Source organism: Dunckerocampus dactyliophorus, chromosome 17 (assembly GCF_027744805.1).
Source record: "Dunckerocampus dactyliophorus isolate RoL2022-P2 chromosome 17, RoL_Ddac_1.1, whole genome shotgun sequence".
NCBI lineage: Eukaryota > Metazoa > Chordata > Actinopteri > Syngnathiformes > Syngnathidae > Dunckerocampus > Dunckerocampus dactyliophorus.
Genome location: NC_072835.1, coordinates 18,245,568 through 18,272,082, shown reverse-complemented (window position 1 = coordinate 18,272,082; position 26,515 = coordinate 18,245,568). Strand labels below are relative to the sequence as shown.

The following is a 26,515-nucleotide window of genomic DNA, read 5'->3' as shown; positions in this document are numbered from 1 at the left end:
AAGCCAGCTTTCCCAGGCCCTGGCAAACAACACCTTGTGCAGCATCCCTGTCTGGTCTCTTCTGTCTCCTCCTCCTCCAGCCAGAGCGCACTTCGTCCACTGTCAACGCCGAGCCTCACACCCATCCATCCATAGGTCCACTGAACAGTGTCTGCCATGTCCTTTGCCTTTGTTGTCATGATGGCACTCCTGTGCTCCTCCGTGGCAATTGCGTTCGTCTTGCAGCCGCCCAAAGAAGACGCTGCAGCGCCACCAGACTCCAACAGCAGGTGAATATCGCACACTTATATTTGGACTTTTCCTGTGATGCTTTGGTGCTGCCTTGTACCACGAGAACATATTTACTTTTACTGTTGTTTCGTGTCCTTGTTACTGTAATATTTCACATTTTAACCTTCGCACGTGTTTCAAAGTGTGCTGAAATTGTGCACCATGCAGGGTGGGATGCTGGGGGATTTAGCAAGCACATCCGGCACGCCGTTTGTGACGCAACATAGCCTGGTCTAGTCTCTTTTTATTCCTGCACAACCGCTGAACTGTAGAAAAAAAATCCACTTTTTTTTCATCATTTGGATATGCAGACTTTTCATTGGACAGCAACAATTGGTTATGTGGTTCTGGGCTGTTTCATGGTGGAATACTTTTATTATGAAATGAAATTTATTATGATTCAAACCCTGGCCGATCATTAAGGCAACTCAAATAAAAAAAAATAAAAAATACAATTATAATCACAAGTAATATATAAATCCAATAAAAAATAATCAAATATATTTTTACATGTATAAAAAGAATGTATATAGATATATATGAAATCTCTAAAAAATTTTAAGTGAATTTTTTGAAGGGGTGGAACATGTCAAAAGTCTGTAAAAAGTCTGCTTTTCTTATTATCTTGGACTTGGAATATGTCAAAACTTAAAAAATAAAAATTACAAATAGTTATACATATTTATGATATATTAATTGTCATTATTAATTATCTTGTATCAATTCAGTCATATTCGAACCCTGGCCAATCATAAAAGCAGCTCCGATTTTAAAAAACGAATAAATGCAATTTAAATAATAGATCCATCCAATAAAAATAACCAAATAAATATATTTTCAATGGATAAAAATAATACATTCATTAATCAGTGTATAAATATATATGAAATTGTAAAAAGTGTTTTCTTTTTATCTTGGCCAAGGCACATGTCAAAATGGAGAAAAAGAAAACTATAAATAGTCCCCACTTGTTATTTGCCATTGTTGTATATTATTTCTGTAATGCACATTATGAATGTGTGTACAAAAAAAATAAAAATGTGTTTGTAGGCATAAACCGCTTTGCCTTTTATGTTATGACTTTTGTTTATTTACATTTAATATGATGATTTTCATTTTTTTAATTTTGTTTATAATTAGGTATTATCTTATTTTTCTCATATTATTACTTGTGTCTTTTAGTTGCTGTTGTTTTTAATGTGAATTAACCCAAATAAATCAATAATTGATTTTTAATCCAGGTGCCACGGAGGGTCCCTGCAGTCGATCAGGAAGGGACTCCTCGCTGCCCTCAACCTGCAGGTGGAGCCGAGGCTGCCAGAGGGCGCCATTGCACAGTGGAGCAGCATTGCTGAAAGAATGAAAGCCTTGCCAAGTAAGACTTTTCTGCAAAGATATCATTATCGCATATTGGGACATTATTATCGTCACATCCCTGGAAAGCTGACGCTAAACTCCTTCTAGTTTCCTCCAGCGACTCTGTGTCCGCCGATGACGGGAAGAACTCCGGGTGCTGCACCGTGACTTCTGAGGTTCTGATGAGAGGTACGCACGTCCTCTCCGACACACATTATTATTTTGTTTCTTGAAAAGAAAACACGAGATGTTTTGTTTATCAGAGCTGGGCTGGGACAAGTGGATGATCTACCCTGACCGTGTCACAGTGGTGCAGTGTGCGCCCTGCAGTCCCCACATGCCCTGTCACCCACCCCAGCCTGATGCCCAGGGTGCTGACTCGCAGGTTTGTTTGTTTGTGCACAACAGACACGGTTCTGCTAAGGCCACAGATGCATTTGATTAATGGCCCCTGACTTTTTTTTTGGCTCCAGCAGCGGCGAGATCACCTCGCTGTGTTTTGAAACTGGAGGCGGCTGCCAATAGATAAGCCTCAACGTTCCTGCGTGTGCTGCCAACATAAATGTTCAAGTTTTGACGCTTCCCAAGCTGAAATGAATGCAACGTAGCAGCACCAATAACTCCTTAAAAGCAACTTTCATCATTACATTTTCTTATGTCATAAGATTTGCATCATTATCTGATTTTTCTGTGACACTTTGGGAGAAATCACTTTGATTCTGCAGCCACATAGAGGGCGTTCCCCCATCCTTTTTCAACATGGCCACTTCCATTTATGGATCTTTAACCCAGATCAACTTGTCCTACTTTTTTTTGGTCATAGTTATAGTAAAAGTGCTTCAACAAGACTTTGCACAATAATGATAAAATAGCCTTATCCAATATGATTAACATTTTGAGTAAGGTAGAAAAAAGGGTAAGTTAGAGTTTTTAAAGTTTTGTTGAAAATCAAAGTTTTTTAATGTTTCCGTAAAAATAGATAAGTGTTTATTTTAGAGTAACAGTAGCAAAGAAAAAGTTACTAATACTTTAAAAAAAAAATTTTTGGTGAAATATAAATATGAATAATAATTAAGAAAAATAATATTGGAAGCTGTTAAAATATTTTAGAATATGTTTAGAAAAACATGTTTGTGTGTAGAATAAAATTTTATAATATTATAAATGTTATGTTTTTTAATTAAATATTAGAAAAAATCTAATATTTTATGATAAAATATTAGATCCTAATTTTGGAGATAACAATTAAAAAAAATATATATATATAAACTTGCATGAACCTGGATGGACTAAAAATTCATGTGTGGGTGTATAACGGGCCACAATTCTGCCTTTTGCATGCAGTATGTACAATGAATGCAAAAAAGTGCATGCATCATGCATGATTTCATGTATAAAGGTTTGTAAGACCACATGTATGATTCTGTCATGTGCTCCCTGCAGGTCCCGCCGTCATGTTGTCAGCCCACCTCCTATGAAGATGTCCCTGTCTGCTACAGGGATGAGTTTGACAGCGTGGTCATCACCTCCATGCATCTGCCCCGCCGCTGTGGCTGCCCATCCGCAGCTTAATGAGGTGTAGCGTTGCTCTTAAACATACACGGAGCACACACACACACAGAGTAACATTAGTGGATGTGCACACCTTCTCTCTCCACATAACATGCTGCTTTTTTTTATTTTTAGTTTGAATGTAGTTATCTTAGCCCGCTGGGAGCCTTTAACACGGAGCGTGGGAACCTCGGCAAACTTTCCTCAAAGTTTGCATTCCTGTTTGGGAACTCTAGCCACACACGATGATACCAAGCACCATAACAGCAGAGGGGTTGCGTACTATCACCACCCTTTTTGTTCAATTCAAGTAGCAGTCACACACACACACACATACACACACACATACATACATAAAAAAAATAAAAAATATTTTGCCGGGAATGAATATGTAAAGTGACACGAGTGATTAAAGCCGCCCGTTTTATCCCTGTACAAATCTATTTCAAGTTGCTGATGGGTACTGAGTGTTCCGTCCAAAAATGTGCAAATGTCCAGAGCCAAACGCTCTCTTCCAGGCCTGTTTGCCCCCCTGTTGTAGTGTCTCCTCTTATGGAAAGGTTTGGTCTCAACCGGAACCACCCTGACGTCAAGTCAACACTTTTAGCATTCCCCTTGAAATTACACCAAAACCTAATCATTGTGTTTATTGACATACTTCATTAGACTATACTAGCCATACTTTATACAGTCGTTCTCTATTTACTAGTTGATGTCTATCATTGTAACAGTTATCTTTTAATGATTATATACCCATAGCACCTCAACTTAACCTGTACACGCATATTCAAGGTATTTTATGCTGATGACACAACTGTTGTTACGGAGTTAATGACTGCTCACTGCTCTCGTTACTTTTTTGAAAATAAAGGCTTAGAATGTCAACTGCCTGGGTAGTTATTCTTTCATGCCTTCCAGAAAGCGTGTGATGTGAAGTCTTAGAACCTCTAAGCTATTTTTCCTCCCTCAAAATAGCTGTGGAATGCATGTTGGCTCCCTACTCCAGGAAACAGCCGCTGTTTGGGAGAAGAGCAACATGTTGCGCACTTGAGGAACTTGGGCGTTTTTGCTGTCTCTGTGCTTGTTTTCTAAATCCTTTCCAATCACCGCTGGACTCCTGTGATTTTTTTTGTGCAAGCCAGATATTGATCCTGAAGTGAGCCAACAAACGTCGCAAGAGGACAGTGAGACCTGGGCCTGGCCGTCTGACTGATACCGGAGGGAATAATGACAGCGTATTTCACGGTGTGGCTGCCTTTTGGCCTGCTGCTGTCCTCGCGTCTTTTGGCTGCAGGGGCGACTGAGTGCTCGGGCAAGCAAACGCACGTGAGGCCGCTCCCCAGCCCTCTGCCGCAGTTGACGGACTGCCTGATGGAGTGCACGAGTATGACATTCGCTATGAAGCTGCTACTGCAGGACAAGCGGAATATTCGGCTGCAAGATTCCAACAAAGGTGAGAAGACTTACAGTATTGTGGCTTATAATGGATTTAGGGGATATAGATATAGATATAGATATAGATATAGATATAGATATAGAGGATCTGGGTTTGAGATACAGTAGATGTTAGGTTGAGGGTTATAAGATAAGCGTAAGGGTTAGATCCAGGGTTCCAGGTTTGGGGTTAGAGGCTAGGATTAGGACCAGGGTTAAAATTAGGGTCAGAGGTTAGTGATAGAGGATATGGTTATGTCCAGGGTCAGGTTAGTGGGAGTGGTTCAGCTTTAGAGTAGGTTTGGGGTTTCGGGGTAGAGATAATGGTTAAGTCAAGGGTTAGAGTCAGGTCCAGGGGTTTGTAATGATCCAATCTTGGGTTAGGGGTTATTTGTTAAAATTAGTCTAGGATCATGTCAGAGACAGAAATTAGGATTACAGTAAGGATATGGTTAAAGGCTCGGGTTAGGGGTGGTAGATGCTGGAGTAAGGGAGGGTTCAGGCTGGGGATATAAGTAAACATCAGGGCAGGGTTAATGGGAGGGGTTATGGATTGGGTTAGGATTTAGGGTTAAAGGTGAGTGTCACCTCTAGTGTTAGGGGTAGGTCTTGGGTTAGAGGCTCGGGTTACAGGTTAGGATTACAATTGGATTGTGTAAAATTTAGGTCCCCAAATTGGGGTACGCCAATTGCTATAGGGGGTACATGAATAAAAATGAAAGACAATTAGTGCCTAACTCTCACAATTACAAGTGCACCTTAATAGTACGGAGCAAAAAGCAGGAAGGAGACTCAGACAGACCATAAAGTTGTTCATTGCTCTGCATGCATTATATTAATAAATAAGTACAGTTGATCATCAGTTTGTGTATTAAGAGTGTTTAATCTCAAAAGGTTTCATTTATGTCAGTGTTCCAATCCCTGCACTGTGCATTGTGTGTGTGTGTGTGTCTGGATGAGAGAGCGGGGATTCCCCCCAAAGTGAGGCTTTATCGCTGGCCGTTTGTTTTTGTTGTTTTTTTTTTTACTTGGGATACCGTTTTGTCATGATTGTCCAACTTTCCTCTTCCATTGGGCGTCAAATTAAAATGTAGACTTCAAATCGTGTGTGCACAAAAAAGTGAAGCTCTAATTCAACCCATTTAAACGGAAGGATCCCAACACCAGGCTGGAATAAAATATATGTAGGACAATTATTTATTTATTTAACAGTGCTCATGTGAAACTTGACCAAAAGTTGATGCAAAATACAGTGATATGAAGGATTACGTCCAGGGTTAGAGGTCAGGCACAGACAGCATGTATGATGATAGCTGAATGCTGCAAGCGAAGTCATGTTCACATGTTATTTCTCTTCCCAGGAGACCACGGGGAATACTGCTGGTCTACCAAAATTAAGTGCAACATGGACGAGCGCTTCCAACACGCCTACATGGTGCTGCCCGTCAACACGTCAGCGGTCACAGCAGAGCAACTGCAGGTCAGGTCGGCAGCCTCAACGCTGCGCGCTCACACCGCCCATGTCACCATCCCGGGCGGATGCGGCCTCCGCTACGACGTCACAGAGCACTTTGGCCCCAGGAGGACGGTCGCCTCGTTCTGCGTGGAGGTGATCACGCGGCAGGACGTCCTCGAGGATGAGGTTCTTAAATGTCCTCCTTATCTTGTCACATTCTGGCAGAGAAGTCCCATCCCAATATGCGATTAGGGACACTCACAATCAGGTTGTTTTGAGGGCCTACCATGCTGCTAGTATTGCTATTGTCTATTACTTGTAACATACTGTATGTGGTATGTTTATCACAATAGGTTATGTTAAAAAGCATTTAAATGGGGGGATGACAGGAAGAAATGATTTCAAATGCAAGAGTCAGTTTATTGCACCATACTTATATTTTTACTTTATTTTATTTTATTTTATTTTTTTTATTTTTGGTGATAGACTGAAACAACGCTGTTCAGCTGAGGGTGAGTGTGTGTTTTCTGCAATTCCTGAAATGCTTCATAATCCAAAATCATTAACCAATCACTACTCCGTGGTACTACATCACACAAGTACAGTATTTCACGATGGATAATCGCCACTCACAATAAAGTGTGTAAAACAAATAAAAATGGATAAATTATTTGGTCCCCGTATGTATTGGGTTTCCACACAGGTCCAAACATGTAGCTGTTATGCTTTTGGAGAGGCCAGTCAAAATGAACAGATGACTTAAGACTGCCATCTTATGGTTAAACTATGAAGAGTTTAAAAGGCTGCATAATTTGTTTTTAATACTATTAATTTCTTTGTTTTATGTAACTAGCTATTTATCAGACAATGTACCACAATGCCAATCAATGATGATAACAATAATATCTAGTCAAATACAACTTTTAAAATTACATACAAATTAAATATACTTTTTAAATCTAAAAGCATAATTATTACCAATGTGGAAAAAGTTGCTAAAATTAAAATAAAAATGTTTTTCCGGTTTTAAAGAGAGTGACAGCACTCTCTAGAAAACGATAGGGATTGTTTCATAACAAATTCCATGGAAATTCACAGCAGTTGTGAGGAGTGGACAAGAAGATTCATAGTTAAATATCATTTTAAACATGACATACAATTAAATGTACTAGAATGGTAAAGGACATGAAGACCACATTCAATATCCAGTCAACAACATTGTTTTGGTTTAAAAGTGAGCGGACAGGAAACGACCTGACAAACTGTACACCAAAAAATACAATAAAAAGTGATATTGACACAAACGCATCTATCAGCAATCTTGCAGTTTTGCTGATCCATGAAGCGTCTCGGGGCCCACAGCTATTATAAGTGAAGCCAGGTGGTGTTGGGGTGTGTGTGTTCTTTCTGTTGGCAGCGGGCCTGCAGCAGCAGAACAGAACCACCGAGAGCGAGTGTCCAGTGACAGAGCTTCATCCGCACGTGTTTGTGCTCGTGCTCCAAGCGGGGAGGGAGGCCAGTGTTTTCATTTAGACTCTATTTCTGGTCGGTTAAGTCTAAAATAAGAATCGTATTAATAACACATATCCATAGAGTGAATAGTGGCATCAATTCAACTCTGTAACTGTATTGACTGACTAGGGGTGTCACGAGACACCCGACTCACGAGACGGGACGATTTCCAAGACTGGCTCCATGACAACGAGATGAGACGAGACTTTAACATTCATTTGAAGAAAAGAACAATGAAAAAATATGACAATAACATAACAATACAGGAGGGTCTTGAAATGTTTATTGTGCCACAAATGAATGCTAAACATGTTTTGTTTTGAGAACAAATAAACCACTAATGTCATGATAATATATAATAATAATAATAATAATAATAATAATGTATCATACTATAACATAACTGGGTTCGAATCTCCGTTGGGCATCTCTGTGTGGAGTTTGCATGTTCTCCCGGGGGTGCGTGGGTTTGCTCCGGGTACTCCGGTTTCCTCCCACATTCCAAAAACATGTATGTTAGGTTAACTGACAACTCTAAATTGTCCGTATGTATGAATGTGAGCGTGAATGGTTGTTTATCTATATGTGTCCTGCGATTGGCTGGCGACCAGTCCAGGGTGTACACCGCCTCTCGCCCGAAGTCAGCTGGGATAGACTCCAGCATACCCGCGACCCTCGTGAGGATAAGCGGCATAGAAGATGGATGGATGGATGGATTATAACATAATAATGCAATATATTCTTTAATATGTCGTTTTTCACTCTGTAAAGTTGTTGAATTGCCGCTTATGGCATGTATTTTCTCACAGGGAATTTGTACTGTCTCTCAAACATTTGCAGCATTTCTTGAAATGCGATCAATCAACTGTGCTAAAGAGCAGCATTTCTTTTGTGATGTCGCAAACTACGCTTTCTGTGAATGCACACCATTTTGTGCTGCTCCGTTTTTGTATTTACTTTGCTGATGAAGCGCTTCAGTGAGTGTTGACTGTCAGGACAAATCTGGCTATGCATCTTCACGTGTATTTTTTTCCCAGATGGGAAAGCTGTGTGAGGTGGATATGTCTGAGGTGGGCAAGTTAGTTTTGTTGCTAACACTTTCAAATAAATTTGGCATACTGGCTCATTTTTGTTGATGGGCTCATCTTGCTCATGACTAATATTCCCATACGAGAGCTGTGGCATTTGGCTTTGCAAGCCTCTTTTTCCCTCCTAATTTCTACTACTTTACCTTGCATTGCTCCCCACTAGGCTCCCTTGCTGCACTATATGTGTATGTGAGCAGCCCCGCCTACCCTCACAGAGACAAACCAACTGTATGACAGACAAAAGGTCTCACTCCATTTCAATGGAACGCCGGTGTTCTCTGAAGCGTCTAGGTGCTGAACCAATGCGTAGTGAACGCTCTGTGTGCCTGTTTGGAGGCGAGAGACGCGGACAATTTTCGAGTTAATTTTCATTCATCGTGTGATTAATTTATTTATTTGTGATCGCCAGACAGTTTTGTTCTGAACAGGAAATTTCGACACGTTTTAAACGTCACCCTCTAGTATTGACGTAAAATACAGTGCTCATACGCCCCCTCGAGGCCATTGAAAACATAGGCAATGATATCAGAGCGATCTGATGAGTTGCTTTTTGCTTTTGCTTTTCTATCCATAACTGACTTGAGCAATAAAAAGTCGCAAATAATAAAGATAAGCCATTATTTATCATATTTTGTGAAAAAAAATTTATGCATAAAGCATTATGTGAACAACAACAACAAAAACCACACTCAATACCGTTTAGGTGATGTGCTGGCGCAAGAACAGCATTAGTGCAGAATTAATATTTTTGGTACAATTCAATGCTCCATCTATTCAGCACGTATACAATAAACATGTTTGACACACATAATTGCACAATTGCATATACAGTACTAAACTCTCTCAGCGTCCCCCTATAACTTTGGCACTTGACTGTACCATGTCAGTCACACGGGGGTGATCAAGTGAAAGTTGGCTAATGTGAAAAGGACAATGAATAAAAAGACCCTTGGTGGATTTATTGATCACGTTTGTTTGTTATGCAGTCTTGAAACAGAAACGCGACAGGCTTATGATGTGTTTAACAGCAACTTTAAGCTTTTTTTGAGTGTATAAATCAGAAGTAGTCCCCTCATGGCGATATGGAGTGGAACATCCCAGTGGGCAGCCAGTGGACGACCCAAACACTGGCAGCAAAGCAGCGACTACCGAACATCACAGGGGACGCAGTCTATTTATTGGACATTTTTTTTTCTCGCCGGTAAACGATGTGACCGAGTGAACTGAGAGTTGTGCGGCCACTGCCAGGAACACATGACAACTGAGAGCTGGGGAGAGAGAGAGCGGGCTCGCCATGGCATCCCAGCCGAGGTACGCACACTCAGGCTCGGCTAGCTACTAGCAGTAGTGTGGGTAGGTGTGTAGCGTAAATGAGCTTGCTCGGGCTAGTCTGCTGTCAACCTGTCAACTGTTGTCAAAGTGTCAAGACAAGCTGTTGTGTTGGCGTTGGTTGTGTAATGATGACAATTAGACATGTTCTGGTATTTCTGATGGTAATTTATAACAAAAAAGTTCGAGGAGGAGGGGAAATCAGCTGGTTTTGATTTTAACCAGCTGGGCTTCGCTTGTTGACGCTATTTTACCTCAAATAAGTTAACGAACATAACGATTTGGGCTATTTTCGCCCATAACGCGAACATTGTTGAAGGTTCCATCGACTGGTCCTAAATGCCCCCTTTTAAGTCATCTTATTTGTCATGACGCTAACTTTTTGCGGTAACATTTATTGACGCCATGCACCTGGCAAACTTTACGTAAGAGGGGTGTTTAACGTACACAAAAAACGTCAACATTAACTCTCAACACGTTTCGGAAAGCACTGTTAAGAAGTTTAGTGCTGTGAGGTGTAATATAAAACCCCAAATCCGTGAAGTTTAAATAGACATGAGTGCAGATTAGTTGAACCAGGTCATCACCCTGTACCCCCCACATTTCCTTAGTTGGTACAGTCCTGGAAGACGCCATAAAATCTAAACAGAGCATATACTGCTTGCATATTTTTCTTATTTGATTATGTGTATAATTTAAAAACGGTTTATGATCGTCTTATCCATGAAAAAAATCAGGATTTGATACACGTCTTAAAATAAAGCCTGGGGCTCTGCCAACTAGCCATCAATCAGCTTCAGATGTGGGATCTGTAACTTTGATCATTTTGTTTTTCTTCAGCAAATAACTGAGCCTGATGTTGCTGTTAAAATGTGACTGTAATGTTAGCACATTGCTATGCTCGTGTTGCTTCCATGTTGCATTTGTGTGTGCAGGAATAAACTCTGAACTCAGCATCCTGCTTGGATGGCTGCTATTTCTAGCACAGGATTATGATGTTTTAATGAAAATACTGCATGATTATGCTAACTATCGTAATTATGTTACGATTAACTGAAGAAACCAGGACATTTAAAACTAAATTTGAATTAAATTAGGATTGATATTGCACAGGGGTCTCCAACAAGGCCGCCACTTGATTTTGTATAGCTCACCAAAGAGCCAAAGAATACCTACATAACCGCGCTTAGAGAGTGTTCAAGTGTTCAATTAGACATTATGTCTCTTTAATAAAAAACAAAATGGCACAAAATGACCATACCGCGTGAGTGAAGATCTAGAATTAAATGTTGATGAAAGTTGGACACCTCTGGTGTAGTTTTTCCCAAGTTACACAGTCCTACACAAAAGCTTATTAGGCAATATTTGCATTATCTGTTTTTTTGTCTATTTCAAATGACCCATAACTTATATTGCTGTATTAAACACTCCCTATTGACAAAAATGACTTTTTATTGATGTTCTTCCAGTAATATGTATCCCGAGAGCCTGTTTATGAGCACCAAACGTGATACAGTTTTTAGATTTCCATCACATGCTCCACTTTTGACAGAAGAGTCGCTCAAACGGTGGCTTTTGAAGTTAATGACATGAATGACAAACCTCCGTCCACATTTGGCCCACCCCCAGCTTGTTGAGCCAATGCCGTGTAAATGCCCTCCACTTCATGGACGCGGAGGACAGCTTTGTAAAAAAAAAACAAAAATAAATAAATAAAATGAGTTTCTTTTGAGGGAAGTGACCCCATTTACCTTTATGTCTGTCACTAACTGTGCCACAGTATGGTGATAATGGAGCAGGGTCTTTACACTCTGCAGATTCCTGGAGGCTCAGATGCTCTTTGGCCAGAAGCTGCACGCTATTCCAGCATACACTGTTTCACATTTGGCCAAGGGGGGTGAGGGCTTCCAACTGCACTCTATGTAGGTGCTTGCATCTAAACTCCCCTTTTCTGCAGTGTCAGTTCTCCCCATCCTCGCACGCAGGTTTTTACTCATGCACCATTTCCCTCATGATTCGAAACAGATGTAAGAGGGCGCGTCCCCCTCTGTTTGATGGATGATTAAAACCTGTTTGTTGTTCCTCACAAGCAGAGAGCGACCACCTGCCTCGACTGTATCACCCTTTCTTCTTCTTCTTTTTTTTTTAAACAGAAAAAAGGTTATAGAACACTTTCACTAATGAGAAAACCAATATTGCTGATTGGGATCTTGTGTTGCAGTTTGGGAAACTTGAGCATGTCAATTAATCAAGGCGTTGGTAGACTTAGAATGTTCTCTGCTGCAGTTTGTTGAGTTACATGGTTTTAAAGTTTTTTTTTCATGTTTTTGTAAGTTTGGAGGTTTACTACACACTTTGGGTTTTCACTTCTCCCTGCGGGGGTGATGGTGGTGTCGGCTCCTTACAGCTTGCTCCATCATTTAGTTGGCTTCCTTCCAAATCTGCGCTGTCGTTGCCATGGGAGCAACTCCAATGGGGTTGACGACCATCAACACTCATCTTGAGGTCAAACCCCACTAAAATAGCAAAGTATGTTCATGTCTTCAAAGAATATTCTAGATGTAGTGTTACTTGTAACTTTGTTACTTTGTAAGTTACTGCCGTTAGTAACTTTATTTTACCAGTACTTTAATAAGATCTGCACATATGTCCATTTGAAGTCTGCAGGCAGTCACTTGGGACCAGTCAGAACAGATTGTGGTAAACCCTCAGTGGTGTCAGACAGTCTAATTACGTACATCTATACAAATGATGGGTACTGTACTCGCCTCCCTCGAGATGCCTCTGAATACCCCTTGGTTGGGTTGGTCTGTGACTAGATATATATATATCAGTAGTGCCTGAAACAGAGATTTCAAGTGCTTATGACACCAAAAAATGTTTGAAAAAAACAATAATAATATGAAAGTACTCACTTTCACATGCAACAAAACATGGGCTCCATAAATGCAGAAGGTCCAGGATTTGACGGATGAAGTTCTAAGTCTGAGAGTGGAGAACAAAGAATTACAGGAAAGTAATGCAGCACTGAGAGCCAAGCTCAAAGAAGAGATTGAAGAAAAATCATTGATCACCTGAAAATTACCAAGATGCCATGGATCAGAACACACATAAATGATGTGGTCGTGACGGGGCTTCGGATCAAACCTCGGTCTTATGCCAGGGCAGAATAAGTATGAACCAGACGTAATGGATGTCGCTTCAACGGCGCAACAAGTTGTCACTTTTTTGCAATCAAAGGAGGTGGACGTAGACATCCAAACCATTGACACTTGCATCCCACTATATGGCAGGAACAGCACTACACCCGTCATCATTGTCAAGTTCACTAACGGGAAATTCAAGACCGCACTGCTGAAACAAGTAAAGAAGCCGAAAGGTACAAACGTGTACGTTAATGACCATCTGACAAAGCGCAAAGCTGAAATCGCCAAGAAAGCACGTGATCTGAGGAAGCAAGGAAGGATCCAAGGTAGTTGGCGTGCTAATTGCAAAATCTTCATCGAATTAAATGGAGGACCAGAGGCATGGAAAAGGAAAACGGCTCCAACAACGTCATTAATATGCCACAAGAAGATCTACTATTGGACACCTTTTTGTTTCACAGATCACAAACAACTGGAATTGGAAAAAGACATAGATCCGGACACAAACTTTTTCCCTCATATCACAAATGACTGTTGTTATTATTGGGAGGAGCAATACAACAACAATCTTAATATCGGCAATAAGTTGTCACTTATCCACGTAAACAGCAGAAACATGTATGAGAACTTCAACAACATCAAACAATATTTGAATCAATTCAAGGAACCCTTCAAAGTAATCGCAATCTCGGAAACTTGGATTAATGCTAACAAAGGAATGGACTTTGAGCTGGAAGGATATGAAATGACCTGCATAAACCTGAAAAATTGAAACGGAGGAGGAGTGGCTTTGTACGTGGACAAACATCAGAACTACAAAACGGTAAACAACATGTCATTTGCTATTGATAACAAGAATGATAACAAGAATGTATAACGATTGAAATCTGTAAAGAAAAAAAGCAAAAATGTGTTTATAACTTGCTTATATACTGTAGGACTCCAAAGTCAATCTTTGGAATGTTTGAGGTTTGGATTAAAACAACCTTTACAGACATTGGTCAAAAGACAACTTTCATATGTGGAGACTTCAATATTGATCTTCTGAATCCACATAAGGACAAGGAAATAGATGACTTCATAGATACAATGTATAGTTTGAGTTTATATCCTAAAATCACCAGACCAAGCAGAATAACTGACCCCTGTGCCACCCTTATTGATCATATATATTCACCAATGACTTTGATAGTAACACAACTAGTGGCCTGTTCATCAACAACATCGGCGACCATCTTCCAGTGTTTACAATTTACAATGAACATTATAATAAAAGACAGATGGAGGCCAAAAAGACCTTTCAAAGACTACCCACAGAGGATAGCATCAGCCCTTTCAGGAAAGATCTAGAAGAACAAAGATGTGGATGAAGCACTTACATGGAGCTCTATGATAAGAACTGTCTCTGGCGAGAAATGTCCAGGAAGCAAAAGAAAAATAACCAGCCATGGATGACAAAAGGACTAAAACATGCCTGTAAGAAGACCAACACATACAGGAAATTTATCATCCAACAAACTAAACAAGCAGAAAAAAATATCACATAAAAATAAGTTGACAACAATCTTGAGAATGTGTAAGAAGGAACATTTTATAGTCAAATACTAGATAAGATTAAAAATAACATTAGAGTAACTTGGGGCATTTTAAATAGTATTATAAGGAACTGCACTAAGAAAACAAGCTTATACTGGGGGATGGTGGGTCTGTATTCACTTTGTGCTTTTAATTTGATGTTGTTCCTGTCATAGTTTTACACAATAAATACTAAATGAGATAAATGAGATCGCTATACGATCAACCACAAACCAGAACTAATGTGTGCTCCCCGGAGTACCAGAGGAGCAAGCTTTCTCTTTCTTTTACTTTTGATGGATGAATTTGCATATTGATATTGATTACTGTATATGCTTACATGTTTAAATACAGTGCTGTTTCTAATGTCTTTCTTGGTTAATCCTCTGCAGTTTATATGATGAAGAGAGGAATCGTCTCCGCCTCCAAGCCTGGGAACAGAGGAACCAAGGAACGAGCCAAGTCAAAGAACTCAGCGCTGAGAATGTCCCTCTTTTTGGGGTGCCATACAAAGTACGGAGTTATTTGACATGTTCATATTGCAACCATGATGTTCGATTTTGTTTTTTCCTCAAGGGGTTTGCAAAGTATGGTCCACATAAATCTCTGTGTGGAGTTTGCATGTTCTCCCTGTGCGTGGGTTTTCTCCGTGTGCATCCTCCCACATTCCAACAAATATGCATTTTAGGTTAATTGGTGACTCTAAATTGTCCATAGGTATGAATGTGAGTGTTAATGGTTGTTTGTCTGTATGTGCCCTGCGATTGACTGGTGACCAGTCCAGGGTGTACCCCGCCTCTCGCCCTAAGTCAGCTGGGATAGGCCCCAGCATACCCGCGACCCTAGTGAGGATAAGAAGATGGATGGATGGATGGATGGATGTTTTTGCATGAAGCTTTGCTAGCACTGGGAGTTGATTTTGTTCTAATGAAACCTTTGCCCCTCTGCCATTTTAGACAAACAGAGGTGATGAGCTTTCCGACAGGATCCAGAGGATGTTGGGCAGCTATGAAGATGTGAACAATCCCTCTGATCCCTCAGTTTACATAATCTTCACGCAGCCAACCTCTGATAAGCCCGGCAAACCTCCCGTCCAAGACCAGACCCATCACATATCCAGCCAAACCAATACTATCCCCTCAAGTAACGGTTACCCCTTACAGCCCATGACAGACGCCCCTACTGCCCCTTCCTCTCCAAACCACCAAAGAGACACAGTGACGTTGCCAAAGGGTTCGTTGGACCATCTAATGGGCCAAAAGAAGAAGGATGAGGCTTCGTCAGATCTCAGGGAGCACCCTAGCACTCCTCAGGAAAGGTCTGCTCAGTTTCCGGATGTCAAGCCATTACCTTTCCTACATTCCAATGATCCCAAAGTCGCACTCGCTAAAGGCACCTTTGATTCATGTCAAGAGTCCACAGAACCCCCATCTGCTGCCACCACCGTGGATGTTTCCACATTTAACCTCAAGCAGTCGCCCGCAGATGCTTCCCAGATGCATCAGCCCGGCAAAAGCGGAAACTCACTTCTCTCACAGAACTTCCCTCCGCTTTCCTCGTCCAAGCAGCCCAGCATAGCCATGACCCAGAAGCCGACGGCGTATGTGCGGCCCATGGACGGTCAGGACCAGATGCTTAGTGGGTCGCCCAAGTTGAAGCCTTCACCTGAGCCGTACGTACCACTACAGGAGATCCATAAGGCCAACCGTGGCAAGACCAAAGTGCTGCCCCAATATTTGGAGGTGAGAACTGCAATGTCTAAAACGTTTAAAGGATGTTTTATTAGGAGACTATGCATTCACAATGGCTTGCGCATGGTTGACACTTAAAGTCTGGTTGTTTTGCGAGTGTGGGCGCTTCAATCCGGTCTCAAACACAGGTGGAAGAGGTTGGCACTATTGTATGACAGCCCTCGGGCCAACTCGACATCAAAAGTCTGCCACGTTTGGCTTGTGTCAGCGCTCTGATAAACGTTCAAGTACAATTGGTACAATTGGAAGAATTGGGCCAGGGCCTGGCACGGTTGGCTGTGCAACAGAGACGTATGAGGGAAGGATTATAAAGCGATCGCTCCTCACCAGTTTTTAATCATAACTGCCAACTTTCATAATAGAAATCGGCACACAAAACAATACACAAAGTACTAACCCGTGGCACACTCAATTACCTGCGAGTACATTTGCGTACGTAATGAAGGTGTACCATATAGCTAATTAGCGCTCCTCACCAGCGATGTGTAACTGCCACGTAAGTAGGATTGTCCCGACTTTTTCACTTCCGATCTGATACCTGATATTGCAGCCTTGAATATCATCTGATACTGATATTGATCCGATATCAACACAAATGATACTGTACATACTTTTTATTAGAACAGCACGAATCATGCATACTTTTACAACTTATTTTGAATTGTGTAAGGCAAAGTTGTCGTATTACAGAGTTGTGTTATGAAGTGATGGCCCAAAGAGGGAAATGCCTCATTTTATTCAAGAAGTGATGAATACTCTACATCAGGGGTCTCAAACTCCATTTCACTGGGGGCCACTGGAGGTAGAGTCTGGGTGAGGCTGGGCCGAATCAAGTATTTGGAGTAGGGCTGGGAATCTCAGTGTACCTGGCCCCTTTGCTATTCTATGTGTGCGTGTATGGGGGGTGTTTTGACCTCTGCCATCTATTATGATGTCACGCGCGGGCTGCGGAACAATAAACAATCTTTCGTCACCAATTGACATAAGTGGCCCGTGGAGCATATCTCAAAGGCTGTGCAGGGAAAACTGAGAGAGGCCTTTACAACAATGCTGCACTGATACTGCCTGTTGTGTCATATTTGTAGTTTTTACATCCTCGTGAGTTTTTGTAGTAGCGAAATCTGGGCTGGATCTGGTGGTGAAGATTTCACTCTGCTCTCATTTGAAACACAAGGAAGATCTTGCGTAGGTATCGGTCTTTCTTCACTTGGAATGTTTGCATTGGCCTGTAGCAGAAAGAGCAAATGATTTGACAGCTCTGATGCAATGCAATGCTTTTTGTCTTTGGCTACTTCTATAATCAGGTGACCTTTTGCCTGATATACTGTAAAGTAGACAACAGGGTGTTTTCCCTGTTAAATGTGTCGCCAAGTACGAGTGCGAACAAAGTGTGTAACCTTTGTTCACCACAAATCAATAGGACTCGCATGTTGGATGATAAGCGCCCCTACTACCATCATATCTCCCAATCTGATCTTTTACCTTAAGGTATAAGTTTTCAATAAATTGAATATTGAAAACGTTCTCTCAGATATAGACACATTAGTCTTCTTAAACAAGTCCTTATTACTATTTATTCCTTTTATTATTTTATTGTTATTGTTTATCTTCAATCCTAAATAAGCCGTGCGTCTCCCTACTGCCTTTTGGACATGCTGAATTGTGCGATATATAAATGTCATGTACTTGTAACTAAGCCCTTACCTTTGTTTGTAGACAAGGACAGATGAAGCACTGAGTGTTGAAGACATCTTGAAGGTAAAATTGTACCTTCATTGATGATAGTTGGCTCGTGCCATGACTATTGTTGAAGGCTATATCAAGATGTAAACAATGTTATTATTTTTATATTTTTTTGTGTTTGTAGGAGATGACTCACTCCTGGCCTCCCCTTCTGACCGCCATACACGTCCCTAACTCTGACGAAGCCCAAGCCAAGGTAACAGCCGCTGTCCGCCATCACAGTCTTGTGTATTTAAATAAAATAAAATAAAAAAAAGTTCAATTTAACCAAAATATAAATACCTTCCAGGTAACATTTTAACATTCTTAATAGTCATACAAGTGTTAAAAGAAGTTAGCCACTGTTAAAATTGTATAGACACAATAACAAAAATGTCTTACGTATTGTCTAACTTTCTTGAGAGGCTTACAAGTGTCCACCACTGGCCACTCTGCAGCAAGCTTCCTTCAAGCGTATTTACAAAGCACGGGGAGCAGAGTAGAAGCAGAAACTCTTCAGCTGTGCGTTGTTGTCGGATCATTTACCGAGCATGTTCATTCCCAGAAGAGCCCTGTCTCCCTTTAAGCTCTTAATGAGCTGTGCACTGGTGTCACTTTCCGGTCAAACTGTCAGATACCACACAAACGCACACACACGTTTTGGAAATCTTGGGATCACGCTGCGACACTTGTTTTCTTATATTTATTTATTTATATATATATATATATATATATATATATATATAAATGCCAACATCTACAGTAAATGAATCACACACAGTAATGACCCACTTTAACGCTCCTTTCTTGTGTTGCTTTTTGTGTGTCCTCACAGGAAGCAGAGCAAGTCTCTTCATGTCTGGGGCAGAGTGAGTCATGAAGCTACAGTATTAAAATACAGTAGGAGTGCAGAATAAAAAAGGATAAGGAGCATTCATGTTACTTCAGTGTGGAACATGCAAATGAGAAACTGTCGTTGGCAACTGACACACATAAGCAAAATTAAATAGAGTCGTCCCTCTTTTATAGCGGTTAATTCCTGCGATATAGGATTCAATGTTAATAAATTGAATAGTTTTGTAGTGAAAACCTGTTTAGGACTTTATAAAATCCTGTTTTTAACCTTATGAGAGTCCTGTAGACATGAAATAGCACCCATAGACTCACCTTTACAATCCTATTATTCTTTGTTTAGATGCAGGGACTCGTGACGGCTCATTTTTTTTCATTTTATATTCTACAGTCTTCTTCTTCTTGGGTGCTCAATCAGTCTGTGGCCTATATCAAATACAATAATTTAAAAAAAACAATAATGCACATATGACATGTATTTTAAAATATAGTCTTGTTTCAAGCCTTATTTATGTGTTTATAAGTTTTTATAAGTATAAGTATATAAGTGTTTGTGTACCTTAACAGATTCCTCACTGTACATCACAAATTCCATTGTACCTGAAATAACACTGTGCAAAAAAAAAAGTCCCAAATTTGTTTGTGCAACAGGTGTGGAATTTCTGAGGTTGGTGAGATCCAAACAAACATTCTGGGCGCACGTTTCTGTGTTAGTGTGAATGCTCAAAGACTGCAAAGCTGCTAGCTCGTAGTGAGGAATCTGACCTTTGTATGCTCTAATGAATTATGAACCAAAGGGCCTTTGGATGCTCATGTTTGGCTGCAGGTTCATTTATTTATACCTTCATTTATGTTCTACTTCTTTGATGCTTGATTAATGTTTGCCTTGTTTCTTTTCCAGAATGCCATGCACTGTCTTCTGGAGATCCCACCCATCTCAACGTGCAAAGCTCCTCATTGTGAGTCCTTTCCCCCCGCCCCCTCTAATCCTTATTTCACAATAATACCAAAGATGGAAACTATGAGCAGCAGACAGTTATTGAACTCACATGAACCCGCTGACTAATCCGCCATTTCCACAACAATGTTCTGTTGTGATTAAATTAAATTGTCCATCATTTGCCTATTAGATGTGGAATGCTTCTGGAATTCATCACAAAAAAACTCAAAATCAGCTACTGTTTTCCTTTTTACCAACATAGTCGTGGACATGGTGTTCTTCTGTTAAAAAAAAAAAAGTCTTTGTGATCCAGTACTTTTTTTGTTGTTGTTTTGCTGCAGCCCGCACAAAGAGGGTCACTCCAGTGGCGTGGAATCTGCAAGTTCCAGCGACTCAGACAGTAGCTCCAGATCCGATTCTGACAGTGAGGAGCCTTGCAGGCTGCCACTGAGCAGCTCCAAAACCGAGGTAAATTTTTATACAGTAAAGTTTACGCTCTCTCTTTCTCGTGCTTTTGAATGAGAAAGTGTTGTCAAACCTTTGGCTGGTGGTGTATGAACAGTTTATGCTTGCAAATCATGGACACTTCATTAGGTACATCTCTGATGAGCGCCAATACAAGAGCCATAGTAAAAATTATGCTTTTACCAATATAATAACGATATAATGAGGAGTGCAATGGAATAACTAATTGAATTTGATGACAGATCTATATAAATGGGCGGAATCAAATTCATTTTCAATTTGAATTCATGATTCTGTCAGATTTCCTGCGTGCCTTTTTACTGTACTCGGTATATTCTCAAATAGTGGCCTGTGCTCCAATAGAAGCTGTGCCTCGATTAATCACTGGGAATGTCATCCACTTTCGCCTCAAATAAACAGGAAAAATAAAGCTTTTAAAATTCTTGATTCATTATTTTGGACCCATTTTTACAAATACAACATACTTCATGATAATGATAAATTATCACAATAAAACAATAATAAAAATAATATTACACTTAAAATACCGTAATACAATACCTAATAATTATTATTAAGTATATTAATTTATCTGCTTTATTCATTTGCGTTCATATTATTTGTATTTAATATTTTTCATTTTATTTTTGTATTTATTTAGGTAGGTTTTGAAATATATAAGATATAAAAATATGAAGTTAGATCATAAAAATGTACGGCTAAGTGGTTGGTGGCCTGTATGTGCTTTTGTCAGCTGGTATAGGCTCCAGCTCACCTGTACAAAAACATCTTATCCTTACAGATGCCTGGTCTTCTCTTCAGTTGTGTAAAAAAAAAAACACCCCCAATATTTGAGGAAGTATCGGAGTTTTGTAAAGGCTTTTCTTGTACACTAGGTTCCCAACTTAAAAACACAATTGGTTCCAGACGACCGTTCGCAAGTCGATTTGTTCATAAGTCAAACAAAAGGTAATTTACCAATGATATAGGTACTACATGTACGTGTATACATATATTCATATATGTGTATGTATGTAAATATGAGTTTGGATGTAGTAGTAATATTAAACGAGGATAATTAATGAAAAAAACAATAATAATAAATATGATGATAATAATACATAATGATAAATGTTATTTACCTTTAAGGAGCAGTGGTCGAGCATACGTTGTTGGTGGTGGTAGTGGTGCAGGAGGAGTTATTGAAAAAAGGAGAAATCATCGTCATCGTTAGACTCTTCTAAAAGAGGTAGTTCAGGGGAAACTACTGAGGTGGAAGGTGTAGGCATTGGTGGCGAGTCACTTGGTGACGACGGTGCAGGAGTAGCAGATCTACGTTTGAAGAAGCTTTCAATGGAAGTTTGTATGGTCTTCCTTTTCTTCTCCTTGTAGATGGTAAGCGGTAGCACTGTAGAGCGCCATTTTTGAACAAATTCAAATGACAAAATATCGCAATTTTCGACAAAATACATGAAAATATAGACCAGTCAGCTTGCGTTTGTATCTCCGAATGTTCGCAAGTCGGATGTTCGTAAGTAGAGAACCCAGTGTATTGCATGTCATTACAAGTGTCGCTACTAAAATGTCTAGGTGTATGCGGTATATTGCTTTTGCTCTTTTGCACGTCTTAATTGCTATTTTTTTAATAGCCTGATGCAGCAGCAGCATCCCATGGCGACTGGCAGTTGGGGAACTGGATCCGCTCCAGTCAACAGAACTCCGGCAATGAAAGCCAAAGTGTCTCAAAAGTCTGCGAGAGTCCCGCTCACGAACCGCCGCAGCCCCTTCAAAGTTCCAAACACTCAAATGTGGAGACGACCGACCCCGTCGGTGAGTCGAAACCACCAAAAGACTTTGGTGGAAACCTTCCCAATGTGCAGCCGTCTGTCGAGAGTTCTCATGAGAGTTTATGCCAAAATTCTGCCGCCGACATGAATGGTTGTACCAGCTCCAAGAAACATTCGGGCATTGCACACAAACCAGCGAAGGATCACACTGAAGCGGCACACAATGTAACATGTGAGGACGCCATGGTACTCTCTATCTCAGACAAACCCAAGGTCAAAACGAAAATGGGACGTTACAAAAAAAGCAGTGACTCTAAAAGCAGCAGTGAGAGGACTTTTAAAGTACCAGACAAAGAGAAGACTGAATCCAATCACAGGCCTGAGGTGGTCCAGGTCCAACGTGATTGTCTGTCTTGTGGCGCCAGACACCCCGACCCCTGCTCCTGCCGCCCCCAAAATCCCGCCCGTCCCGACCACCCTTCTCCTGCGCCACTAGTCAGAACCAGCTGTAGCAAACCTAACGTAGAAGTCGTCTGTCATAAAGAGGCCAAAATGATTCCCAAAGCACCGTCCTCTACAACCCACAAGTCCAGCAAGAAGTCTGGACGCGTTTCCAAGTCTTCTTTGAACATCCACAACAGACCTGTTACATCCCTGCTGGTAAAGATCGATCTAAGTCTGCTTTCTAGAGTCCCACAAGTGACACCCAAGAATGCTGAGAGAACTTTGCACACATCCGAACACAAGACAGAGGCCCGCAAGCAACCTAAAGCCAGCAAGAAGAGTTTACCTCACAATGTGGGAAGTTTAAGCTATAGCACACATGCATGCTACCAGTAATGTCCTCTTTGCATATAAACTTGTTATTGACAACTTCCAGGCGGAGTCGGATGACAGAACTCTTCCCAGGAAGAAGCGGAAGCTGGAGAAAAAGATGACCTCATCCAACCAGGAGTCCTCGGTCAAAGTGGAGTAGGTTATCTATTGCCATGTTTCTACCACACGGCTTAGTTTGCCATGGTGTAGTTTGGAATGGTAGACCCTGGCTTGTTTTTCTACTTAAGTGTAAGCTGCATCTGTGACATTGTAAGAGTGCAACACAGTTTAACCTGCCAGTGAAATCAACAAAGAACAGGTTACCGTCATATTCTGATAGCTTAAGTGAAACGCAACAAAATTCAAGAAGCAGACAAGTGCAAGGAAGTTATATAAAGCACTTTTAAGTCATTTACTGTTTATGTGGCTCTGTAGGTGCTGTTGTTTTGATTAGCAATGTTCAGCTAATGCCTGTTTTCGGAATGAGACTACTCTTTTTTTTTTTATTATTTTGTCATTTTTTATTTAGAGGGGTCTTCAATTGTGTTAAGAGGATGACGCACCCGGGAAGTATTTTGTGGAAATAAAAATGTTGCCTGGGTTTGTCGCAAGAATGCAGTCGTTCCTCGCTACATTGCGGCCAAAAAGCAAACTATCTTTGTACCCTTCCCATATTTTGATTTAAATGCGAAAAAATTCCATACACCTCCAAACTGAAACGAATTGAATCGCTTGGTGAAAACTAAGTACTTCAGTTAAACCTGCTCTAGTGTTATTGTGCGCAGCATTGTGTTCATGCACTCGGCTCTTCTATCCTTTCCCCTTCAGAGGTTGCAGCAACCAATCAGATGACCAGAAGCAAAAGAAGGCTAAGAAAAACAGTGTGGATTTGCTGCAGCACCAAAAAACCAAAGACTCCAAAGTGCACAAAGTGTCTGGCGTAGAGACTCGCAAGGACGCCCCAAAGAGCAGAGACTCGTGCAAGCACAAGAGCAGCCGAACAAGGCACACGCCACAACAGAAGGTAACTGACAAGCTGAGAGGACGTTGTTGCGAGTTGCCAGATGTTCCTAATCTTCATCTTGTAAAATCCTTAGAAGCCATCTACACAGGCTCCCAAGCAACAACCCCCGAGGCCCTTGCTCCAGTCTGAGGACAGGTACGATTAAACAATGCACAACGACAGCAGTAGCTTCATTTGTTTACAAAGTGACTTCCTCGCAGGAAGTATCCAGTGAAGCACTACATCAAGGAGGCCAAAAGACTGAAGCACAAAGCAGATTCAGAGGTTTGACACTAAATCCATCCTCTTACATCTCTACAGTCGGTTAACCAAAAAGGGTTTGTTGCTCCTCTTTCTTTTAGTCCGACAAGCTCAGCAAAGCCTTCAACTACCTTGACGCTGCCATGTTTTTTGTGGAGAGCGGCATCGCAATGGAAAAGGACCCCCGGATATCGATGTCTTCCTACACCATGTTTGCTGAGACCGTGGAGCTCCTCAAGTGAGCTCTCCTTTCAGTACACAGCCCTTAAGATTGAAATTCCGATGCTGTTGTGATCCTTTGTGCTCTCCGACAGGTTTGTGCTGAAACTTAAAAACTCAGCGGACCCATCTGCCCCCCCCTCAGAGAAGGACTTTGTAGCATTATGGTAGTACACTCTCTCTCATCAGCATCTTTTCCACCAAGCAGCAAATTTCCCTACAATACATAACCTTTTGCACGCTACACTCCTCCACGCTCTCTCACTTCCTCCTTCCTGTTATGTGTGATTTTTCCATCTATGATCTCTGCCGAGCTCTTATCAAATGCACTTCTGGCCGTTTTTGTGGCTTAAAATGGCTCTAAAAGTGACATGCATTAGGGGAGAGTTCTCTTGTACAAAAAAATGTGAAAAATGTATAAATACATTTTTGTTATTGAATGAGTGAAACAGACATCCTGACGACACAGCTTTTACAGTTCCTAACTGTACTGCTTGCACACTCTGTATGCATTTTTTACCTTTGAATATGCTTGTACGCTTCATTGCTTGCCAGGTGCGCATTTTGTTGCATTTGACCTGTTTCACTTTCAAGTTAAGTGTCGAAAGCCTGGATTTTGCTCCTGCGTTAAGGAGTCTGTGTATGCTACCCTGGCTCGCTTCGTCCCTCTTGCTTAGCATGACGTGCACTGAAAAGTTTATCTAAAAAGTTTGATATCAACATTTGCAATAAAAATGTTAGAACACATCGATTAGTTCCAGCTCCACCAGCACTCCCCTTATCGCTTTTTGTTTTTTTTAAACCATCGTTCACCCACAATGAAGGAAGCTCACAAGATAAATAGTCAACAGAAGTTGTGCTTGCTCTTTTGAGTTGATGTCACGACACGCACTCAACCCCAACCAAGAGCTTTACAAACAGGGGCGCCTAAAGTGTGGCCTGTGGCCCATTTGCAGCACGCGGTACATTCACAAATAACACAATAACACAAAGCTACTTCTAAAAAATCTTAAATGTTGGCAGATCGGCACGTATCTTCATATGCTTTTGTCTTTTTGTGTGATTTTGCCAAAAACAGTGAACCTCTTCTTGTGGCGTCTTACAGTTTGAAGTGCCAGGCTCTCCTGCAGATGGCGATGTTTCGCGACAAGCACAAAACTGCACTCAAGTACTCGAAGACGCTCACTGACCACTTCAGTGTAAGTAGTGCCATCTTGTTTCGTATCAAATCACCTTTTTCAATATTTTTAAGTGTGCACTCACGCTAGGCAATCCGTCCGTGACACTGGTGGTCGCACTTGACACCTAAAGCCTGGCGTGAGTACACTGATCAAGCTTGATGCACTTCCCTATTCCCAGCACGTTTGCAATGTGTTATTAATGACAATCGCCCCCTTGCATAATAGAAGTAAATAGAATGACTGAGGAGAGTTGTAGCAACACAGCGTTGCATCGTTATGTGATGTTGCGTAAAGCTGTAGAGCAGTGTGTGTGCGGGCCGACAGGGGAAGCAGTTGGAATTCCAATGTGATTTGTGCCCTGAGACACATTTCAATTTAAATTATTTTCCAGAACTCCACCCTTGATGCCTCCGCCTTCACCACAAAGTAAGTTAGCATGTCACATCAGCACGTTCTACAGCATCAGCAGCAGGTTAACCTCCTGTCCTAACTTATCCCGTAGAGGTCCAGGCACCCCGTCGTCCCCCATGGCCAGCATCCCTTCCCCAGCCTGCAGTGCCAGCAAACACGGTGGGTCGGCGGCGGGGCCTGCCAGCGCCACCATGGCGGTCCCCCTAGCAGTCCAACAGGTGGCGCTGTCCTACATCAACATCACAATGTTAGTCCTCAGCGCTCATGACCTCTGGGAGCAGGCGGAAGAGATGGCGAGCAAAGGCAGCGGTAAGGTGGCTCCAATTTTGTCATTGAAGTTTTATATTTTGTGTTCGTATACATGCATAGGAAGTATTTACAGTCGTCCCT

At 41.2% G+C, this 26,515-nt stretch overlaps 2 protein-coding genes across 3 annotated transcripts in view; both read left to right on the top strand.

Annotated features, from left to right (window-relative positions):
- Positions 1-3: 3 nt before the first annotated feature.
- gsdf (gonadal somatic cell derived factor) lies at positions 4-4,062 on the top strand. The gene is made up of 5 exons (XM_054756271.1): positions 4-269; positions 1,512-1,645; positions 1,735-1,815; positions 1,890-2,011; positions 3,070-4,062. Exons 1-5 carry the CDS (start codon positions 157-159, stop codon positions 3,196-3,198), a joined length of 579 nt encoding a protein of 192 aa, XP_054612246.1. The 5' UTR covers positions 4-156; the 3' UTR covers positions 3,199-4,062.
- Positions 4,063-9,754: 5,692 nt separating this feature from the next.
- aff1 (AF4/FMR2 family, member 1) overlaps positions 9,755-26,515 on the top strand; it is a 21,551-nt gene continuing 4,790 nt past the window's right edge. The window contains exons 1-18 of one of the 2 annotated variants that reach the window (XM_054756261.1): positions 9,755-9,978; positions 15,110-15,230; positions 15,674-16,459; positions 18,185-18,226; positions 18,336-18,407; positions 19,026-19,059; positions 19,944-20,001; positions 20,324-20,450; positions 22,097-23,032; positions 23,115-23,206; positions 23,879-24,074; positions 24,148-24,209; positions 24,275-24,338; positions 24,416-24,552; positions 24,629-24,700; positions 25,639-25,732; positions 26,106-26,140; positions 26,217-26,434. In XM_054756261.1, coding sequence (XP_054612236.1) covers positions 9,962-9,978; positions 15,110-15,230; positions 15,674-16,459; positions 18,185-18,226; positions 18,336-18,407; positions 19,026-19,059; positions 19,944-20,001; positions 20,324-20,450; positions 22,097-23,032; positions 23,115-23,206; positions 23,879-24,074; positions 24,148-24,209; positions 24,275-24,338; positions 24,416-24,552; positions 24,629-24,700; positions 25,639-25,732; positions 26,106-26,140; positions 26,217-26,434 — 3,163 coding nt within the window. In that variant the 5' untranslated portion in view covers positions 9,755-9,961. Of the gene's footprint in view, positions 9,979-15,109; positions 15,231-15,673; positions 16,460-18,184; positions 18,227-18,335; positions 18,408-19,025; positions 19,060-19,943; positions 20,002-20,323; positions 20,451-22,096; positions 23,037-23,114; positions 23,207-23,878; positions 24,075-24,147; positions 24,210-24,274; positions 24,339-24,415; positions 24,553-24,628; positions 24,701-25,638; positions 25,733-26,105; positions 26,141-26,216; positions 26,435-26,515 lie in introns of both variants that reach the window. The other variant, XM_054756260.1, reaches the window with a different exon arrangement.